This window comes from Pholis gunnellus (genome assembly GCF_910591455.1).
Source record: "Pholis gunnellus genome assembly, chromosome: 4".
Classification (NCBI taxonomy): domain Eukaryota; kingdom Metazoa; phylum Chordata; class Actinopteri; order Perciformes; family Pholidae; genus Pholis; species Pholis gunnellus.
Genome location: NC_136530.1, coordinates 9,185,250 through 9,207,384, shown reverse-complemented (window position 1 = coordinate 9,207,384; position 22,135 = coordinate 9,185,250). Strand labels below are relative to the sequence as shown.

At 43.5% G+C, this 22,135-nt stretch overlaps 1 protein-coding gene across 2 annotated transcripts in view; it reads right to left on the bottom strand.

Moving 5' to 3' along the window:
* Positions 1-1,743: 1,743 nt before the first annotated feature.
* Positions 1,744-22,135, bottom strand: part of LOC306694719 (myosin IXB) — a 50,115-nt gene continuing 29,723 nt past the window's right edge. The window contains exons 6-43 of one of the 2 annotated variants that reach the window (XM_079157690.1): positions 21,688-21,750; positions 20,101-20,200; positions 19,561-19,661; positions 19,049-19,178; positions 18,874-18,963; positions 18,103-18,219; positions 17,735-17,869; positions 17,147-17,268; positions 16,840-16,981; positions 16,499-16,694; positions 15,864-15,939; positions 13,925-14,038; positions 13,076-13,115; positions 12,812-12,934; positions 12,624-12,704; positions 12,209-12,319; positions 11,996-12,121; positions 11,715-11,864; positions 11,427-11,587; positions 10,188-11,333; positions 10,023-10,098; positions 9,739-9,857; positions 8,971-9,089; positions 8,305-8,498; positions 8,100-8,207; positions 7,823-7,999; positions 7,687-7,728; positions 7,479-7,590; positions 7,270-7,343; positions 6,486-6,678; positions 6,254-6,382; positions 5,901-6,006; positions 5,604-5,735; positions 5,332-5,455; positions 5,128-5,178; positions 4,186-4,301; positions 3,947-4,086; positions 1,744-3,455 (exon numbers count right to left, since the gene is read on the bottom strand). In XM_079157690.1, coding sequence (XP_079013816.1) covers positions 2,926-3,455; positions 3,947-4,086; positions 4,186-4,301; positions 5,128-5,178; positions 5,332-5,455; positions 5,604-5,735; positions 5,901-6,006; positions 6,254-6,382; positions 6,486-6,678; positions 7,270-7,343; positions 7,479-7,590; positions 7,687-7,728; positions 7,823-7,999; positions 8,100-8,207; positions 8,305-8,498; positions 8,971-9,089; positions 9,739-9,857; positions 10,023-10,098; positions 10,188-11,333; positions 11,427-11,587; positions 11,715-11,864; positions 11,996-12,121; positions 12,209-12,319; positions 12,624-12,704; positions 12,812-12,934; positions 13,076-13,115; positions 13,925-14,038; positions 15,864-15,939; positions 16,499-16,694; positions 16,840-16,981; positions 17,147-17,268; positions 17,735-17,869; positions 18,103-18,219; positions 18,874-18,963; positions 19,049-19,178; positions 19,561-19,661; positions 20,101-20,200; positions 21,688-21,750 — 5,866 coding nt within the window. In that variant the 3' untranslated portion in view covers positions 1,744-2,925. The remainder of the gene's footprint in view (positions 3,456-3,946; positions 4,087-4,185; positions 4,302-5,127; positions 5,179-5,331; positions 5,456-5,603; positions 5,736-5,900; positions 6,007-6,253; positions 6,383-6,485; positions 6,679-7,269; positions 7,344-7,478; positions 7,591-7,686; positions 7,729-7,822; positions 8,000-8,099; positions 8,208-8,304; positions 8,499-8,970; positions 9,090-9,738; positions 9,858-10,022; positions 10,099-10,187; positions 11,334-11,426; positions 11,588-11,714; positions 11,865-11,995; positions 12,122-12,208; positions 12,320-12,623; positions 12,705-12,811; positions 12,935-13,075; positions 13,116-13,924; positions 14,039-15,863; positions 15,940-16,498; positions 16,695-16,839; positions 16,982-17,146; positions 17,269-17,734; positions 17,870-18,102; positions 18,220-18,873; positions 18,964-19,048; positions 19,179-19,560; positions 19,662-20,100; positions 20,201-21,687; positions 21,751-22,135) is intronic. The other variant, XM_079157691.1, reaches the window with a different exon arrangement.

Here is a 22,135-nt window from a genome sequence, read left to right as displayed (position 1 = left end):
CACCGTCGCAGCATTACGACGTCACCAGCGCAGCGACGAGGCGGGCGGAGCGTCACGGTAAAGTGTCCAACACACAGGACAGTCTACGGTCGAACCTCGGTCCAAACACCGTTATTCTTAATTTATTCAGTGAATTCAGATTTAGTCCAACGGGTTGAACCTGCGTTTTAACCGATGATAGGATTCCCAATGATATTTTTATATTTAATAATAAAGTTGTATTCTGTACGCTTAATTTAAGTCTCTTTTTTTTAGGCAACACACTTTTTAAGGTTAAGATTTAGGTCAATACAAAATAAACAAATGACAAATACATATGTTTTGCTCATGTTGCCTGTATCATTCATCTGGTATGAAAAAGATTTTGGGTAGACTTGACATGTGTCCTTTTTATTTATTTTTAATATTGATAATTTAAACTCATATTTCTGATGATAATTAATATGATCCTTCTTATGGGTGCATATCATATTTATTATAGCAAATGGATAAATGTAAGTCTTTTGTTTGGTTTTAATTTAAAATAACTTTTCTCTTTTCTCTAGCCTCGTGAAATGGCAAGACAGACTCTTATTTTTTTCTTATGACCGTTTATGTGTAATTTTATATAAATCCCCCCTTTTCATTTATTCAATTATTTTTATTTTTATTTATTCTCTGCGAGATATTGTATGATGTATCATCTGATTGAGAAAAGAAGTTTCTAAAATAATACCAGTTTAACTAATACATAATTTAGAGATTAATGCCATTCAGATTTTTGGACCCCGAGCAATGTCCAATCTTTTTTTTTTTAAAACCTCATGAGCATGAATAATATGGAATAATATGGACTAACTGACAAATAACGTCTGCTAAAAAGTCCACTTGAAAGCATAAAACCTTTAACCATCACTAACAATATCAAAAAACGAAATTGCTTTTATTTAATTCTTCTCCAGTGACTTGTATTGTTGAGTGATATCAGCGTGTGAGATTCTGTTTATATACTGTAAACTTTAGGCATCTTATGGTCCTTATACATGTTATGTATACCTCATTAGGTAGGTAATGTGTTTTTTCTTTATGTAATTTGCATGTAATTTGAATTGAAATAATTACTATTAACAGTCAAGTCAAAATTATAATAGAATAATACAGTTTAAAGATTTACACATCTGTGTCACTTTACCAGTAATTGTATATATATTCGCTTTAGTTATAATTCTTACATTCAGGCATTCTGTAAATCCTTTAGGGCGCGGCCATCTTGTGTGCTTCCAAAAATGTTGCATATATTTCCCCTTGTGGATGAAAAGCTACATGTAGACACTTTTCTTTGCTTCGTCTGTTTCTCCACCAGGTCACAGAAAATTCCAAAACATTTTCAAGTTAGTAAAAAATTTCAAACGGCTATGAATTGTCTTAGAGAAAGTAATCTGCCAAAGACGATGTCGTGATTCCACGCAGACAATAAACCATCTTTTACCTTAAACTGCTTTAACCGTCATGTTAAAACACAGCGCTCTACTTACCTTTGAGACGACTCCTGATTTATCACGTTACCGCTGCAGATTCACTGTCCTACGTAATATAACTTATTAAATAGGACATTAATTAATTTATAATAAATTTGTTACTGTGTTACTGACTAGATTCTTGTTTTCTTCAAAATATTAGTGTCAACAGGAAAAGTGTGCACCTGTCAACCCTTGATGGAAGAGACTAATTCATGGAGAGTTCATAAACACACAGCAGCAGATGTAACAAGCATCACGTTCTGTATTGTCATGTTAATACTAATAACCATTACAGTTCACATCATTCAGTTCCAACCACACATTACACATCAGGACATCTTCCTCATAATCCAGACAAACTAACAGACATCATTCAACAGCAGTCAGAGAGGAACATTAGTATTACGTTTCAAACAAAGTTGGCCAAAGTTGTGCTTCAGCAGAACCTGCTCCTTATGGGACCGTTTACTTTGAATGGCAAGTACGATTCCAGCCGAGTGAGTCACTCAGGCGAGTTCAAGGACTTGGAGCTTTAAAGACATCGTGGCACGGCTTGTTGCATCATGGCTGGGTTTGTGTTTTTTGCGGTTTCAAAAAAGGATAAAAGTGGCGTGTGCTGCTCCCGTTTCCCTTTGCTATGTGAGGCAATGACTTCCTATCTGGGGTTTGTAGTCCTGTAGGTGGAAAGATGATGTTGACGAGGCACCGATACAACAGTCACAATGTGCACGTCAAGGTCCTTGTTTCAAACATGTCTTGTGTCGGTTCAGTACAATAAACACAAAAGTCACAAAAGAAACCCTCTCTTAACCCCCCAAAATAACCCTCCCTCCCGGTGTGAGCACTGTCCAGAACATGAGAACAGAGTTTCTTTGTCAACTTACTGTACAATACCAAGGCACTAGCTAACACATCAATGAGCACCTTTCACCCATTCAGAGAACTAAGAAATGAAAAGTGCGGCTGGAACCAGCAATATCTCCTTGAATTAGCACAAATGTGTAAAAAAAACACAACAACAACAACAACAACAGGAGAAAGAAAACTAAATTGCTGGTCCATCATTATGAGGCTACAGAAAACACAGCCTTTGTCCCAACTCAACAGTATCCACAATATATTAAAATGATAGAAAAGGTGCTTGGCAACATCTTGTCCAGTTATTTCTTTACTATCACCGCGGACAAGACTTCAGACACATTTGCAGTTCCTTGATTAGTTCCCACTGACGACAGCGACTGGAACAGCCTTGATTTTGTGTCACTGTGATTCTCCGTGGGTACTGCACAGGTTTGTGTTCCTCTACTGTGATTCTGGATTCTTATCCTCTCCTGGCTCTCTACGATCCATCAATGTCACCCGTGGCTAGTCGAACGTTGTTGCCTCTAATCCTCTTCACTCGTCTATCGTTTCTGTTCTGCCCTGGTCACACGCCATCGTCTATAAAAGGTATGTCTGGGTCAGAAAAACGTCTCTGACCCGCCGTGGCTTGAGCATCGCGGTGCTGGTGCTGAGGAGAGGGTGTCACCATGGAGGAGGAGGAAGTGGAGGGAGGGCAGGAGGAGAAAAACGGGTCACACTCGATGTACAGGGACTGGGTGCTGTCTTTACGGCGGCCTGGGTGCTCTTTTCTCCTGACCACGTACTTTGACGCTCGATTTTCAGCAGGGGTATAATTCGGAGTTGGTTTTGAGGCTGCAGACTGGGCGAGGACGCCGTGCGGGAGCCTAACTGTGCCGGGGATGATGGGGTTACGGCGCTGCAGCAGATGCCTGGAGGAGATTGTGGAGGAGTCAGAGGTTGAAGAAACGCAGCTGGACACAGAGGACGTGGAGCTAGCGGGGGTGAGGTTCAGCCGAGAGACGAGCCCACCGGGGACTTTAGGTCGCTGGACCAGGTCTGGTGGTTTGGGTGGACAAGCTGGCCTGTATCTCTTCAGCTGGGGGCCACCTCGTCCTGGCAGAGAGAGAGAGGACAGAGGAAGAGTTGAGGAAGAGGACCATGTTTTCTCTTAGAGCTGCTTGTTAAGTTCACACAAGAATACTGAGAGGGTGAAGAGCAATGGAAGAGCATGCAACCATGTTATCTACCAAAAATGATGTTTGGTGAGGCACAAATACGCAAACATCTGCTTGGATAAGTTTTGTTGAATGTTCAATTGATTAATTTGGGTAAAGTTTGAGCATGCTTCTGTGCCACACATGCATAATCATGCATACATGGGTGTGCAGATGTTTGCACACAAACAAACACACACACACAAAAACACACAAACACGGTTGCTGTTCCTCCAACCTGCTTGGTTACAGAGCAGACGTCACCGCCCCCATCACCATCACTGGTCCAGACCTGCACCACAAAAAACAGGTCTAGTCTGGTCAGAAACCCACAGGTGAGTGAGCGTGAAAGAGGTAGAACGAAGGACGGGAAAGACTGTAAATACCGACCGTCAGGCTCCGAGCCGTGAACAGAAGAGCGCTGCTGCTCGTCCAAAAGGCTCTCGGAGCTCAGCGAGGCCTCGGAGTCAAAGTTCTCCTGGTCTGAACCGGGCTGCTCCATCTCTGGCAGTCTGCAGGCCAGCTCCTCTCTGCAGGGACACAGACGACAAGGACATCAGAGAGATGAGAGACTGGAGAAGGACGCTACACCGCGGCGAACAGAGAAATAATACAGACAGCATCCTCACTTCTCCTGTTTGATGGACTTGATGCGTTCCACCAGGTTGTTCTCAGCCTCTGTGTCGGAGTCCACAGGCTCGTCCTCGGGGACCACGCTGAGATCAGCGCTCACCTTCTCATGCACCTGCAGAACACAGAACACAGAACATGACACGCTGACACCTCAACCAACTCAACAATGTCCTTTAAGTTATATTATCATATAAATTGCATCATTCGGATAATAATTACACAATAGATATAGCTTTTCACCCAAATCTGAAACTTTGTTAGTGAGGAAAAGAGAAGAAGGTGGATTAATGCATATGCATAGAATTCAATATCACTGAAATGCTCATATATATATATATATATCTATATATATCTATATATAGATATATATATATATCTATATATATATATATATATATATATATATAGATATATATAAGTGATACAATAGACGCCAGTAAACACCTGTTCACACAGAACTGGTGTAAGGCGTTTACACACAGGATGCAAACAGTTTCTTTGACTATGATGAAGGTTAAAGACACACCACCACTATACAAAAACCACTCAACAACACATTTTACATGACTTTCAGAGCTTTACAGTCTTAAAAGAACATGGTAAAACATGGGAATAGCACAAAGAAAAATAATATGCATTATGCATGAACCACCATGCTTTGCAAGTCAGGCTATTGTCTTCCATTAAGACAACAAAAGAAGTATTATCGCGAAACCAACCCAGAACCATCTTGTCCTCTCGTAAAGAGAACAAGAATAACAAACAGCAACATGCAAACTACTACCAGTTAGTAAGGAAGAGCTTTTTATTGTTTTTTTAAAAACAGCCAGAGCATCACCCACATCTAGCATGCCATGCACAGGTGCCTTCTACGTGGCACACTACTACACACTACAACTGCTAGATCTACTGTACTAGGAGAGCTCGATGATACATACCACCACTCCTTTGTAAGGAGCTGAGAACCTGAGAGGTAAATGCCAGTAGTGCTAAAGAGAGACAAGGAACATTGGCCGTGTTACCCATATCATTCCTTTACATCCAGGCACGAGGCTGAGCAACAACTTGAAACCATGGTATGGAGAGACCACACTAAATGACAACAAAAGGTGATCCAGAGCGACGCAGGGCTCGTTCCTCACCGTGTTCTGTCTCTTGAGTTTGAGCTGGTTAACAGCTAGAGCCTCCGCATACTCCAGCTGCTCGATCTCCTCCATCTTCTCATTGTAGCTTCTGATCTGCTCGTTGATGATCATCTCTATGCACCTACAGGGGGAGGAGGGAAACGGGACGTCAGGCGGTATTTGTGCGGATTCAGAGCGGTTAACTTATTAACAATGCTCTACAGAATGACGGATTAATAGATATCGTGGAAAAGGGGGGAAGAAAAGACAGATTTTGTTATTTTTCTTACGTGGTGGTTTTGGCGACATCCTTCATGCTGAGCAGCGGGTCAGCGCTGTCTGGGCAGCGCAGGACACACGGGGCAAAAACTATGGCCAATGAGTTGGGAGACATGCGGTTGTGAGCCTCCTCTTTACACACCCTGCAGCAGAATTCATTAGGTGTTAGCATTTCATCTAGTTGCACGTACATGCTGTATAATATGTTGTAACTTAACTGAAGTAAAGTGAACATGTTCGCGCTGAGTGACAAAACGGACGCCACGTTGACATTAACATATGCAAGACCACAATGAGAGAAATCCTACCTGACGAGGTGGAAGACGAGTCTCTCCAATGTGTTGAAGCTTGCCATAGGAAGCTCTTCTAGCATTTTGTAAACAGCATGAAGCTGCTCCTGCTTCTCTGGCAGTTCTAGAGGAGAAAACGCATCATGAATCAACCCCATAATTTACCATGAACACCTATAGCTCTCATTCTATTTTATTTAGTTTTAATCATGAGTGATACATCTTAGTTTCACCAAATTATTAGCCATGGTCAAAAACACAGTCATAAACAACTTAAACAGTCTACATCCCAGCAGCAAATAAGGAAAACGGCCAGCACACAGACGGTCCATAGGAAAATGCTGCCCCCTGGTGGGGAACGTGTTCCTCACCCACTGCATGCAGGAAGTCACTGTAATGAATGAAGGTCATGAGTGGATCTGGCAGCTCCCTCAACCACTGTTTCACCAGGCCCGTCACTGTGTGGATGGGATAGTCTTCGAGGCAGACCAGGTGGGGGTCTAAACACATCACCAACGTAACAACAGGAAAAAAAATCAACAAAAGGAGCCGTGACAAAGTCTTTATCAGTTAGCTTTACATGTCAAATAGAAGGAGTCGAACCGGTCTCAAGTCGCTGGTGCAGCTCTTTCATGCGATTGGCAGAGCCAGACTTGCGGTAGATGCCCTCGGTGTAGAGGCCGTGCATCTCCACGTGCTCCAGCATCATCTCCAGCACCATGGGCACTGGGTTCTTGTCGCTGACCAGGTGACACACGCGCACACCGAAGTGCAGACCGCCGGACTCCTCGTCACTCTGTGGATTGAGACAGACAGCAGCAGTCGGTAAAATGTCTACGTATCCAGTCTACTCGCCACAATCTATCCACAACATCCACGGGAATCACACATTCCTCACCACAGTAAAGTGCACAAACTGATGTTTAAGTATAATCAAGATAAAGGAAGCTGGTGAGACCACGGTGACATGTACAATATAGAGGGCCAAGGTCCCCGTCCCACTTCTCAGTGTGCTGCTGTTCCACTAGCTGTCTTTGTCATAATCTGTCATAGAAGGTTACTTTCATCTCAAATATGATAGTGAATACGTTTGTCCACAGAGGCATCCATTTCTGTGCAGGCTAATAAATTGTAAACGCTGTTGTGATTTTAACAAAGATATAAGACTGCTTGTTAGAATTAGGTACTTAAATTTAACTAGCCAGCACTGTAATAGTGATAAAGTCTGCCATGTTTCAGACTTTATGAGAAAATATGCTTGAGCCTAGTGGAACAGAGACGCTCTTAAATTAGGACAATGACTGTCTTTACTGCGTTAGTCCCAGCCCTTATATATCATAAGCACATCATTAATCCAGGCCCGTGATGTCTCAAAATAAAGACCTACCTTTTTGACACAGAAGGTGGAGCAGTCAGTGACTATTTTGCAGAGGCATTTCTTGTGACACACCATTTTACAATCTGTAAGAAAAGATTAAAAAAAAAAAAGATTTAGGGCAAGACTTGTTTCATTACATTGTGCTGCAAGATGTTTTCTTAATATTTCATCACAAATAAAACAGAAAAGAAGAAAAAGAGTTTTGATCGTTAACTCACAGCTGCACATGTAGGCCTTCTCCATGCCCCAGATGTAAGAGCTGCACTGGTCACATGACTGCATAATGTTGACCTGATAGTTGACGAAAATATGATCCAGGGGGCTCTCCATCTATCAAGACAAACGGTCACTCAATTAGAAACCATAATCGACATTCAATTAAAAAATTATTATTGAATAAATTAAAATAGATAACTTCATACTTACACTTTTATCTTTTTTCCTCCTCTTCTTCCTCGCTTTAGCAGGCTGAAAAACACACAAAGAGCATAATCATGAATACATTACCTTTTTCACATTTGGACTAATTAGACGGAACGATAATGAATTTGAGTGTTTGCACCTTTGCAGGCTCAGCCTCAGCCTCCTCCTTCTTCATCTCTCCTCTGATGAAGCCATCCAGAACCGATTGGAAGAGATTGACCACGAGTTGGACTTCTCCTTTCTGCTTGTCGCCCGCCAGGTGGATCACTTTGTTCTGGTAGCCCGTCATCAGACCTTTGTAGCCAATGGTGGGTTGCTGGTAAAGTACAGGGGACAGGAGACAGAAAGGACGGTGAGGAAGAACTCTGAACAGTGCGTATTATGTGTGTGTTATGCGCCTGCAGAAAAAAACTCACTGGGAGAGAATACATGGCTTTGATAGTCTCTCTGAACTGCATGGTGGACGTTACAAAGATGGCCTCTGTGGCTGACAGCGACTTCCCCCTGGAGCGGAAATCATTGACCTATGAGGGAACACAAACAAAAAACAAATAAGTAATAAAAGTAGCTAATAAAATGACTTCCTACATTAACTAAACATCTTCTTTGATTTTCACTCACCTGGTTGCCCAGAAACTCATCGAGGTGCCGCAGCTCATTGGCGTTGGTGATTTCCCGGTCCAGCGAGGCGTTCCACTGCTCAGAGACCCGCGTGGCGCGACTGATCTTTATGGTGGGGTTGCGGACTAAAGCTTTACCAGCACGGTCACCATGTGGCTGGGAAAGAGGCCGAGATGGATGTCCAGACGCTGGGGCTGAAAGGGAGCGATTATGCTTATCATCGCAAAGTAATATCTACCGCAAGGAGGCAAAGGTGAATGAATCATACGTAGACCACTTCTCTTTTCTCAGAATGAAGTTATTCTGTTTGCACTGAGCGTGATCCTGCACGGGTCAGTGTTTTCTCAGAAAGCAAGCAGCAGGATAAGTTAAGGCCTGAGAATATTAGAGATAATACACCTGTGTTTTCTTTACATTTCTCACGGGAGTAGTCCAGCAGTTTGTGCTGGGCGATAAAATAGCAAAATTTGGTCTCAAAGTAACTACCAAATATCTTTTATTTACAATGAAATATAATCAGTTGGATCATTTTTGGAATCCAGCAGAATTTCATTCCCAAAAAAATCAAAGAACTTAAAAGGAATGAAGTTAATATCCCTGCGCTAGTAAATCCTATAATTCTTATGAAACTTGACGAGGACAAACTGATCAGCTTGTATTAGTTACCTTCCCCTCCTGTTGGCCTCTCATTGAGAATCTGAGCAAGTGTCAACTCTCCGTTGTCGGGAGTCTGGGCCTCCTTATGCGGACGTTTTTTCAAAATCTTGCTGAAGAAACCACCCGACCTGCAGGACACAGAAAAACAGGAAGCTCTAAAAACTGTTCACAGATATTCTGTGGATTCACAATGTCATACCTCACAACTTATTTCTAATAAAAAGTTTTTAATCCCTCTGTGTAACTCCCTAGAAGATGTCCCGTTTTAAAAAACACCATCAAAACCGAATTATCCTGAAAGAGTCAGTTTTTTTAAGTGCCACATATCCGAGGTCTGCTCCAGCACTGTTACCACAGCAACAACACAAATTAAAAACAAAGCAGTCAACCCGATGCCTCCGACAGATAAAACTCAGAGTAAATAAAGTTATCGGGAATTTCCGGCTGTCAATGTGCAAGACCACAGAGCGAGCTGGGGATGCTTGGATTACACAAGTCAAAGAGTTTTCCCAGGAACAATCCGTTTAATCTTAACCCATTGCAATGTCTGCTTGAGTCAGAGGATAATTTCCTGTTAAGTTTTCTTTTTAATTTCTTTGTCTGCGCACTGAAACCCTACAGATTTCTATTGCTAATACTATAAACAAAGTCGCCTATTGGACACATTATGCTACGCTTCACTCATATCAATCACCTCCTTTTCAAAGAAACAGTTTTATTTTCAATAGCAACCCTGCTGCCTCCCTTCACCCGACCACTCGTGTAAAGGTTCAGTACCTGTCCGGTGTGGACGGGATGGAGTGTGCCGAGTCTTGGTGACCAGAGCCCTCTTGGTGTTTCCTTCTGATGGAGCTTCCCTTTGAGCCGTCGGCATGACCGTCTGAGGGGGAAATCATCTGCCGAACAGAAAACTATTTATAAGTGATGAAGTATTATGCAGAATAACTGGACCAGAGTCTGTTTTGCCAGTTAGGATAGATTTTTAGAACGCAAAAGGTCAGCGATCAAAAATTAATATTATAAATTTGAATTCCATAACAACAGGTGAACATTTAAAATACCTCTCTGGCTGGTAAAGCACCAGCCCCTTCCAATCCTGGAGACAAACTGTCAACTGATGAGAAGGCTGTTTCACTCCTGCAGAAGAACAATGAAAAACATTTCTTTCAGAAAGATGCTATTTGTTAGAGACATATTAGAGAACATAACCAGAACAGAAGACCTACAGGGTTTGCTTTTTCCTCCTTTCCTCCCTGTTGTGAGGTGGAGAAGGGCTGGTGCTGTCAGGGTATTCTCCATTACTTCTCCTCCCCTTCCACTTCTCCGGCTTCTCCTTAATCGCCCCAGGACGGCGTTGCAGGTTTGTTGCTCCGACGCCATCCCCTAAACCGTTTCTGTCAGTGTCAGCGGTGTGCAGGGGTAACGAAGTGGGACGAACAGGACCGGCAGAAGGAGGAGACGGTTTTGCCTCCTTCTTCCCGCCTTTGTCTTCTTTCATTTTCCAAGACACAAAGATGTACTGGTCCAGCTCCTTGCTGTCCGCCCGCTCTTTTGGCTTCGCGGGCTCCTGATTTTTGCTCTTCGGCGGGGACGTTTGATCCTTGCTGCTGGCTGAGGTGGAGGAAGAGGAGGCGGCTCGTTCAGTCTCTCTCTGGTTGTGCTCCAGCCCTCTTCGTCTCCTCTGCTCTCTCTTCTCCTGGCTCCTGGATGACTGGCCCCTGCCAATAGCTGGAGCTCGTTCTCTCTTTTCATTGGAAGGTGCGGAGGTATTGTTGGGAGCCTCACCTGGAGATGCAAGTGCGTTGGAGGTGACCCCACCAAAGGGAAGTTTTGAATCCGACTGTCCTAAATCCTCATCATCTTCTTTGTCATCCAGCTGAGTTCCAGCCTCAGCCAGGGTACCGTTTGTCTCCAAATCCAATTCCTCATCTTCATCCTCCAGCTCTTCATCTTTGCCCTGGTCCTCCTCTGTATGTGAGCTTGTATTAACTTCTCCTTCCTCCTCTGCCTCCTGGACAGGGAGGATGTCATCCAGCATCTCCTCTGTGACCAGCTCTATATCTGGATCCTCTCTTGTTTGAGGCTCACTTGCCAGTCTTTTCTCAGCCTCTTCTCTCATTTTCTGTGCTTCCTGCACTTTTCTGGCAGCCTCTTCTTCCTCTGCTCTCCTCCTCGCTTCCGCCTCTTCTGCCTTTCTCCTCGCTGCTTCTTCCTCCATCCTCCTCCTTTCTTCCTCCTCCTCTGCTCTTCTCCTAGCCTCCTCCTCTTCTTCTCTCTTCCTTCTTTCCTCTTCTTCTGCCCTCTTCAGAGCTTCTTTTTCTTCTTTTTCCTCCTCCTCCTTTCTCTGTTTTTCCTCACGGATGGAGTGGCACCTGTAATACAGAAAACACCAATGTGACGGACCACAAAAATCGATAGCATCGCCTGTCCATCTGTGGTCCAGCTGACTTGTTCTGAACTGTTACCTTCTGCGTGCCGAGTGTCCTCTGACCAGGGCTTGTATTTTGGTAGCGCCTTGTCTTTGGCGGTGGTTCTCTGATCTTTGTCTGTGCCCTCTCCACACAGCCTGGATCAGAGCGGCTGCACGTTGCCTGCGCTCCTCTTTGCAGTACCTGCGCCATGAACGCTAAGCAGGACAGACAACAGGACAGGATCAGTATCATACTATGTTTTTCTCCTAAATATAAAAATGGGAACACAACATACAAAATGAATAAACCGACCTGATAACCTCAAAAGAAATCTGTGTTTACCTGAATCAAGATGGCTGCTTGTCTCATGTCCAGAAACTCTTTCCTCTGCAGGCGACCTCTGAACCAGCGCTGGAGGAAGATGATCTTATGCATTACATCCTTGTGGAGTGTGTCCTGCAGCTGCTGTCGCTCCAGCTCCTTTAGGAACACCTGAACATAGAGAACACACCAGAATTTACATGCACAGAAGGGAACAGGTGCAAACGCAGACAAAAAGGGGGTTTATAAGGTGCACTAAAAGAATAAAACTCTGATGCAATGATAAGAGTTTAGTGCTGTACCTTAGTTTTGCCTATCTGGTACGTGGTGGGGTCCAGGCCCATCTTCTTCTCCAGCAGCGCTGCGATGTCCTCTTTAGAGGCGGCGGCATTCTTTGGCAGCAAAACTCTGAACTGCTCTATGAACTCCTGCAGGGACAAGACAGCAAAGATGACACAAATAAGAAACAAATAGACTTTTGTGGTTCAAAACCTAGAGGAGGAACTTTACTGTACCTGGAATGTGTACTTGGCTCCGTAGCCTGACCTCCTAATGCGAACAGTTTCCAGCATTCCTGTGTATCGCAGCTGCTGAACCACCAAGGCCTCATCCAGATACATCTCCTTCTGCTCATATGCAAGGACACAAGAAGCACATTCACTTATTCTCTCACTATTTCGATATACATAGTTACAAATTCAATAATTATCATATTGTTTTGATTTCCGTTTAAAAATAATAATTATGCAAAAGAGCAAAGACGCTCATTTCATAGAGGTTTATGAAGTGTGATTACACTGCAACAGTTTACGACATTTCCTCTGTTATAGTGTCTTTATGCTGGAAGAAAAACTTCAGTACTCATAAAGAGACCATAGATTTGAACAGGAGATATTAAAGTACAAATTACTAATAACACCAAAGTCTTACCTTCTCAGCATTGGAGCGGATGCAACGAATGAAGAAAGGCTCTGCTCTGTTCAGAGTCTCCAAGAGTTTGGTCAGAGAGGTCTGAGGAAAGCACAGAAAGGGGTTTGATGAATGTTCAGGACTGCTCATGGAGGGTGTGTTTGGCTGGTTTGTGTGTGTAACGTGCATACTGTTGTAGGGGATGTTACCTGGAACTGGGCACTGATGCTGGGGGGCTTCTTCTTCTTGTGCATTTGGAGCAGAGACTTGGTGGTGCGATCCTGCAGCGTCAGGCTCACAATGAACTTCAGAGACCGAGAATCCAGCAAACTCTGCACAGCAGTAATACAATAAATGAATTCCCTACTCAAACACAATCTATAGAATACTAATACAATGATGGTTTAACTTTAACAGTATGTTCTCCTTATCCACCCCTGAAATTGGGGTCTTTCGTCGTTACTCGGGTTTACCTTGGGGATGACCTGCCTCTGTTTGGTGTTCTTGTTTTTCCTGTGAAAAAGGGGACAAAGAAGATGCAGAGAGAGTTAGAGGGACTGGAGCGTTTAAGGCGTGATAGATGGGAACGTGTGAAGCCGGGTTAGTACGGAAGGTTGACTTCTTCATGCGCAGTCAGTGGTGATGACGTCCAGGGTCGCACCTGGAAGACGGGATGAATGATGGCTTGAATGAGTGAGAGGGTGAGGATGACAGAGAGGAGGAGGAGGGAGTTTGCTGCTGGAGATGGGATGTAACGCTAAACAATCAGCTCAGCAGAGGCTCAACATACACAGACAGACATGCTCTCTTGCTGTCCTCAGCACATAAAAGGGCTCTAAATTCATGTTCAGGCTAAGACTGCAGAAACCTTCTGTAAATTCTAACATGCTGCTCGGACACACTTTCACAAGATGCTCCATTAGACCTCACATGCCAGCACAGTCTTCTGATGATGCTCATGCAGAAATGAACGAAGGTATTCAAGGCATTTCAGCTTTAGCCTTCATGAAAACTAGGTAGCGTCTACGAACAGAGCGAATAGTGTAATGTCGATGAAGCAGGAGTGTGTGTGACGTTTGCATTAGGTTAGATCCCAAAACGTTAATGATCCATTGGGAAAAGTGGGTATAAATGTGACAGCTATAACTATGTATGGCTGGTTATGTTAAACTGGTTTAAACATGGTTGGTCAAAATGAGTTGAGAATAGTCTACATTGTTCTTGGCGGGAAACAAAGCTTTAATAGGAGCATGTTCTGCCTGAGTTAACTAGACTGTGTTGGTCTGGATACGAGCTGACGCCAGGTCTGTCTGCAGACTCACTGGAGGACGTGTCGAGGGAAGCGGAGGCGACCCCAGGACTGCAGCAGCTTCCGAGGGTCCTCACCATCCAACGGCAAGTTCTTAATGGAGCTGATGATCTCTGCATGCATGTCTCTGATCACACCACACACACACACACACGCCCAGTGTGGCGAGGGAATGATAGGGGGAGTACGGGGAGGAGGGAGGGGAAAAAGATTGGACAAACCGACAAAAGGAGGAAGGAAAAGGAAAAAAATAAACAGAAAGTGGGGCGTGACAGAACACCACTTTCAGGACACCTTAGAAGAAAACACACCGCCACAGTTACCAAAGACAAGAGCACAGAACTGACTGCAGCATAGCTGGGGGTCTGATAGAAAGAGGAACTTCATGCTCTGTTCATCCATGACGAATAAGCCACAACATGTAGTCTTCCACTGTTCATGAATATGTGCACGGAAACCACAAGACAGACTCTGGACCACCCAACCATGCTGCCATATCCCTTTTAAGAACAGAAAAACAGACACAATGAGAGAGAGCGATTGGGGCACGTAGGGGCTGTATTCACACCCTGTCTCTGCCACTGTGGTAGTTAACATGCAGAGCTGAGCTGACGTTTGGTGTGCTTGGCCGTCTGTTTCCATGCTGGGGTTGTTACTGGCTGTGTGACTGTAAGTTGTTATTGGTGAGACTGTTTGATTCATGGTCCTGGGCACTGGGTCTGGTGAGGTTAATATGGAATCTTTTCTGTGTCCCAGGGCTTGTCCATGCAATACTTTTCTATACTTACCATGAAAACAGAGGTCAGGCAGTGAAGGAATGGGCAACATATACTGCAAATGAGTCACAATGAATTTGACCTTCTACACCTCCGTGTTTACAGATCCCAGTATTTTTAGATCTAAAAGCAGGAGGTATAGGGTCAAGATTCAGAGGGCCAGACGATCTAAAAATATTCTCCATCGTTTGGTTCCATTTTGAGAAAGCTCCCCTAATTATTTTAGTCCATTAGTCTTGGGGCCTCTGTATGTGTATGAATGCGTGTGTGCTTCCTAAGCTCCACAGCTGATGCAAGTAATCCGGGTGGCTAATAAGAGTGGGCCCGTACAAAGACCTTCCTATGCTCTATAGCAAGAATAATAAACGTGAGGAAGGAGCGAGATTATCACAGCTACAGTAAAAGATGGTGAGGGATAAGAGGGAATGCAAGGTAAAGGGCAACTGTGCTGCACTACTGTGTTATATCAGTGGACTGAAATTCATCACAAGCTGGACCATCTATGATAAAAACCCATTTTATTCATTGGTTTGGATTCAACTCTATTAAATAGCTAAAAAAAAAAGATCCTGATGTTTTTTCAGATGGGAGCAAACTCTGAAAATGGAGCAAACCGGTTTCTATTTCCCAAAACACATTTCCTTCCTGCATGGCCTCATTTCTTCATTCCCTTTTCCTGTCCACCAAATTCACTTACTTCTTACTCTCATAGCTAGCAAAGATGTCTTCAAAGGCCTCTAGTGGGCGCTCCTCTGAGTGATCAAAGTAGAAATCGAGCATAGACGCTCGTCTGTGGAGGGGAGAGGAGAGAACCGCACACAGTGGGGTCACCAAAAGGTGGAGAGGATATGGGTGACTGAGCTGAGGTGAAGGAGGATTCATCCGACGGGGTGACGTAAAAAAAAAAAAAAAAGACTGTGATTCTACGTGTCTGACGTTGTTCTTCCTCATCTCATCCAGCACCACAGGATAAATGTGGAGGTCCACAGTTCACTAACCATTTGAATCATTTCCTTCACCTTCAACAAGGAGCATCAAACAGGAAATATGTCCACAGGTACTATAGCAGACAGATTCCTCCAGAGGAAACAGACCCGACAGTTGGAAAACCAGTCCAAACCCAACACAGACCAGACAAGTTTGAAAGCCTTGTATTTAATTATGTACGTTACTTACTTGTACATTCTGTCTATCGGGGCATTGGATCGCTGAAGCTCCCCTAAAGGAGTTCTGGAGATTGGACGGACAACACCTAAAACCCCCCCCCAAAAAAACACAATTAATATGGATTTATCAACAAGTGAAACAATGTATTCATCACGAGAAGGCTTTCAAACAGAGTTATACAGTTTTTGTTGTTTGTATTAATCTTATTTAATCTTGTTAAGCCACAAAAAAATGCTCCTACGTCAATGGGCTATGCCTGAGGACACCAAAATAGTCCGGAGGATTGAGAATTGCACGGAAAATATCTTAATCTCCCGGAGCCTCACGTTTCTCCATGTTCCTCTCTGTGCTGACCTGAGAGGCTAATTACAGAGCAGAGAAACTGCATTGCTCTGAAGCTGTGGTATAAGCTGCACAAGAGGAGGGAAGGCAGCTTGTGTGTGAAACATTTGTAAATGTACTATAATACATCTACCTATAAAGAAACCACTCTACTTTTGTGTTCTATGAATATTAGTCTTTGTTTTAGCATAACAAACAGAACTTCTGCCATAACAATAACCTCGTTTTATTTGGTGGAAGTCTGCACTCTCTCCGATGGCCCTTCTAGCTGTCAACTACAAACTGTCACACCAATAACGTACCTGAAGTTTTGGCGGCCCAGGAGCGGCCAGCTACATTAAAAGCAGCAATGCCTCTGATGGTGGCGCGCAGGATGCCCCATCGAAACATGGCCACCGGGTCCATGCCGATGAGTTGCCGCACATAGGCGCGGTCACTACTCCGCAGCAACGCCACAATGTCTGGACGCATGTGGTCTGTGTTCTTCTCACGGAAATCCTGGTGAGGTCAAAAGATCCAAGGACGTTAAAAAACGGCACCATCAGCACACAAACGCATCGGTCTCGTCACACTCAAGTGTAAATAGGGATAATTTAAACCCTTTTGCTTGGGTTACCTCGTCTTCTCTGTCCGTCCTCCTTACCTTGATTTGATATTTAACTTTCCCAGCAAAGTGTCGAATGACAAAGGCAGGCTCCATGACTGGCGTGGAGACAAAGTAATTGTTCCCCTGGTGCTGTTGCTTGAATTTGGCTAGTAATGTCTCATCTGTGGCATGGGGAAAGCTGGAGCACAGCACAGAGAGAGGAAAAGGGGAATGAAGATTAATAGAAATAGGTGAAGAATTGTCTTTATATATACAGCTTCAACTGAATGAAACTAAAGTTCATTCCTACTCTCAGCCACGAGACACGATTGAAATGGTGCGAATCGTCTGTAGCTGTTCTTACTTGCTCTCCTCATCCAGCAGGTAAAGCAGGCCAGTGGGCTTCTTGCTGATCAGATGGATACAGCCCACATTGTCTGTGTAGTCGATGTTGTGCCAGGTGATTCCCTCTGCTTGGTACTCCTCCTGGTTGAGGAAGAACAGAACATTTTGGTGAATAATCTCTTCGATGAAATCGAGTCACGTTAGGAAGTTGGACAATTTCACCAATAATCTTAAGACCTGAATTATTTAAACTTTTGGTCTCAAATAAAATGAGATACAGAACAGATGTAATTCTTATACGTGTTGGCTAAATATGCAGAAGTATACTGTTTTCCAAGTCAAGTTTGGCTAAATAATAAATATTTTGACAATAAATTAAACTTCGTATTCCTGTTGCTGTGAAGGATAGGATAAACTAGCATGAACTAGCACGTAACCTTTCCTCCCTTCAGAGAGAAAATGTTTGGATGAGTCACCATGCAAGTAGTCATTATTATAAACACAGAGCAGGGAAGGGAATCGTACGTTTGGAATCTTTTGATGGTGAGTAGTTAGGTGCATCATATAGAAAGATTTGGGGGGAGGCCAAAAAAACATGACCACTCACCTGCTCCAGATTGAAGATGTGATGGTTGAAGTAATACTGCAGCTGCTCGTTTGCATAGTTGATACAGAACTGCTCAAAGCTGTTGGTCTCAAAGTCCTCAAACCCAAAAATGTCCAGGACACCGATGGACAAACACTGGAAAAGAGGACCAAACAAACACCAGTGAGGAGAAGGACGGGGAATGCGTACCAATCACCATCAATCCAAATACAACAATATTTATAGCATTTAATGACGTAGAGTGTTCTTCTGTTGCATTAAATGAAGTTCCTTCAGGTATGCAAGCAGAGGGAATCTTTATTTTGCACAATGTGTGTGTGTGTGTGTGTGTGTGTGTGTGTGTGTGTGTGTGTGTGTGTGTGTCTTACTGGGACAGATTCCTCCATATCTTTCTTGTTCAGCAGTGCGTGATTGATGCGGAGGACGATCCAGTCAAACAAGGCGCTGTACAGAGATTTGGCCATGGAGTCTCTGGCTGTGATAGCCTGATGGGAGAAAGAGTAATGAGGATAATGAGTATTGGAACAAAAACTTCAATAAACCTAAAAGAACAGCTGCAAAGGTGCCGTAGAAGTACTCAGATCTTTTACTAAAGTAAAAGTAGCAATGCCACAGTGGAGAAATAATCCGTCACGCGTCTTTATTTGCGGCACATTTCAAAATAACAGTATTATTATAAATAAATATATTATATTATTGGATTATATTAGTGATGCTTTGAATTTATTTAGTTCATATACTGCTGGGTAGCTTGTGAATATCCCCCAGGGAAATTTAAATCTATAATATTACGTCATAATTAATTTAAAAGAGGAAATATTTCCTCTGAGATGTAGCGGAAGTACAAGTAGCAGCAAATGGTACTATAGTACAGTACTTGAGCTAACTTAGTTACTCCCACCACTGCATGTCATAGTGTGCTTTGGAAACAGAATATATTACAACAGAAGTCTCAATGAGGGCTTTATTTAGAAAAGAAAGCAGAGAAAAGGAGAACAGTAAAGGGCTGACAGGAACACTGTTTGTGTGGTATCAGTAAGGAAGGAAGAAGCAGACGCACAAGGCCACCTATTAGTGTACGGCTGGACACTATTATAGTGATAACAGGTTACAGAGATGTCTTCATGGCTGGTGCCTACCTCAGAGTGGCTGTAGGAGAGGATCAGCTTGTCGTTGACCGTCACCGTTTTCCTCTTCGTCAGCGCCTCCACCAGCAGCTCCTCTTTAACCTGAGAGGGAACCCACACAGGTTAATGCTGACAGTCACAGACAAGTAAAGAATGGAGTCACAAAAGAGAGAAACGCATACGTTACCTTCAGCAGGTCAGACAGCGTAGCCAGGACCTCTGGCGGTCCCACATCCAAACCCTCGTCTCGGCCCGTCGACTTACTCCTGTAGGTCACGTTGCCCAGATACAAGATGGCCGAAAGCACTGAAAAGATCCTGCAACACAGTCACAAAAATTGCGTAAGCCGAAAGTGACAATGCAGTCGCATGACAAATGCAGGAACAGTGCTTCACATGCTCTTCTATTTATGATCAATAACAGAATAGAAGCATTGTATGGGGCTGCATCCGCATACTGTTTCTAATAAAACGGATACATTAGCCAATTAGATGCAGCTATTATTGTGCGGTTGGTGTTCTAAACAGTCTCTTTGTTGTCATTTATATTTTTGGTAATGTGAGTCAACGCTTAGACAAAAATAACCTCCGTTTTCAGGACTGAGTGGAAAAATGCTTAAGGGTAGATTTGCAAAACAATCCCTTCAACATGTCTGGAAGAACATTATGTCTCTTATACATATGAACATGATTCACTTACTGTTTCTTGGTGGCAGGAAGGAAGCCAACCATCTCCATTGCCTGCTGCAGCCTTTCAAAGTCATGTCGCAGGTCTTCCTCATCTTCTATCTTAAAGTTTTGCTACAAGACAAGACGTACAGTCAGTGGGGGTGCATGGAGATGAGAACACAGCATGGACAGACAGGTGAAGGAAAGAGGTAAATGAAGAGGAGGGTGAGGAATAAAAAAAAAAAACGAGTGTGAGAACAAAGACTGCTTCATTAAGATGCAGTGCACATTTGCGCAGTGAGCTGGAAGTGTATACAGCAGCTTATTCAGAAGGCTTGACAGTCTTCGTGAATACAGGGCCCGCTCAAAGTGAATTACAGTGTTTCCTTAAAGGTCTAATCACCCACAACAACAGGTTGTACTTCCTTAACCCAATCCAAAGGTTATTTACAAAGGTTGGGCAGATAGAACAAGGTAGAATAACAGTGAATGAAGATATTTTTTGCTGTTTATATCGAATGTAAAGACAATAAACTGCTGGATGTAATGGGACAGGGGAGCAGCACTGTACCTGCTTGAGGTAGAAGTAGTCTTCAGGCGGCAGTAGCTTGAACTCCTTCCTCTCCTCCTCTGAAGCTCCCAACAACAGGTAGTAAAACACGTGGTAGTTCCTGTAAAAACAACACATCTTCCTTGAAGCCTGTACTACACACAAACTGTACTCGCACCAAGTTATTGTTTCTAAACTGCTCTTCAAAAGGATAAATTCATTATTTTATGCATACATCATTTGTTTGTTTTATTACCCGGTAAGCGGTTATCAGTGGATGAGAGCTTTATTATGGGCACAATCAGGGGGATAATAAACCAAAAGTGAGCACATTGTAAAACGCTAATAGAAAGAAGACAATGGCTGGATTGATATTAGTTTTCCACTCATGCTATCAGTGGGCAGGTTGGTGGATAGGCAACAAAGCGTTGTTGTTAAAGTACACAGAAGTAATGAGTTTCCACACGTATCCCTAAGAAACAATTACATCATAGAGTGGAGTCGCACCCGGACTAGACAGGCAAGATGCACCGTCAACAGCAACTGTAGGCTCGGTGGTTAACAGTACACTGTGCGGCTGAGGATACGGAGGCTGGACTACATTTTCCATAACTAGCCGGGGAAAATCTGGACAGGAAACCTGAATGTGTAACGCTCTTCTCATTTACAACAGCTACAGTACACTTTTATACACAAGGCATCAACTGCTTAAGCTGAGCTGCTCAGTGACAGGTTGTGGTTTTAAAGACTAGAGTGCTCGTCTGTATCTCTATCAGTATGAATCTAAAAAGGACATCATAAAACATGACTTGTGTTAGAAAAGGCCTTCCTGTGTTGAATCAATACCACACCGTGGTTAAAGTGTTGCTGTATCTGTAGTCACTGTGGAAAGATTCTTATTAAAGTCAGGCTTGTCATTTGTTTCATTGACGTAACATTGATTAACTGGGGCAGATAAAAAATCCTTTTGACTCATTCCTCAGTAATATAAACTACTTCAATGTAAAAGGACAGTGGAGGATTTTCACACTCCGACTGTTCTTCTCAATAACCAAAGCCTAAATATCCGTTTGTATATCAATCACACAAGTAGCAACAGACATGCGGTCGAGTCTCTAGTGAATGTCACGGTGAGCAACAAAGGCTCGCATGGCTTGACGGAAGAGTGAGCGACGAGTGAGTGAGGATAGGAAAGTGAAAGTTTCTTTTCCTGTTTGTATGGCACAGTTAATCTTAACTCACACAACCCAAACTCACTGAAGGGCACGTCACCAAACTATATCAACACGATCCATCATTGCTTCATTCAAAGTCCTACGAAGTGTCCAAAAATAATTGGGTAAAATGATTAAGATCACTATGGACACACAGCTAAAGCTAGTACATTACCAGGAACTCAGGTCGCCAAAATCACAGTCTAGAGGCCTAAATATTTGAGAAGACGTATGTGGGTGTGTAAGTGTTTAGGCAGATGGACATCCAAAGTCAAAGACGGGAGCCTTCGGCTGAACTTCATATCAGACCATCAGAGGCTTCCCATGTTTGTACAGAGGGCCCCATTAAGGTCAGTGGGGGTGAAGGGTCGAGACCCCTCCCGTCCCTCCTCACCTCTCGTTATTCTCTCTGGAGACCAGACGAGACTTCTCCAGCAGATACTTCTCCACCACGGCCCTGCAAGACAGAGAGGACGAGGACGAAGACAAAGGGGAAGAAGAAAAACAACGAGGATGAATCACTTAACACAAAAGGTCACTTAGCTCTGCCCGTGTGTGTGTGTGTGTGTGTGTGTGTGTGTGTGTGTGTGTGTTTTCAGGTCATATGTGAAAGTGGGCTGGTAATACAAAATGAGGGGAGGAGCAGTGAGGACAGATGGTCGGAACAATCAAAGAGTGAACAAAGCGTTCAGATACGGTCAGATGGATTGTAGCACATCACATAGCAGCACACACACACTGCCACATCGCCGAACAGACAGCTTTGACATTAATTTATTTTATTTTATAGTATACTCTAGATGGATATGGAGACTGAAAGGCTACTGCGGGGGTAGAGGTAT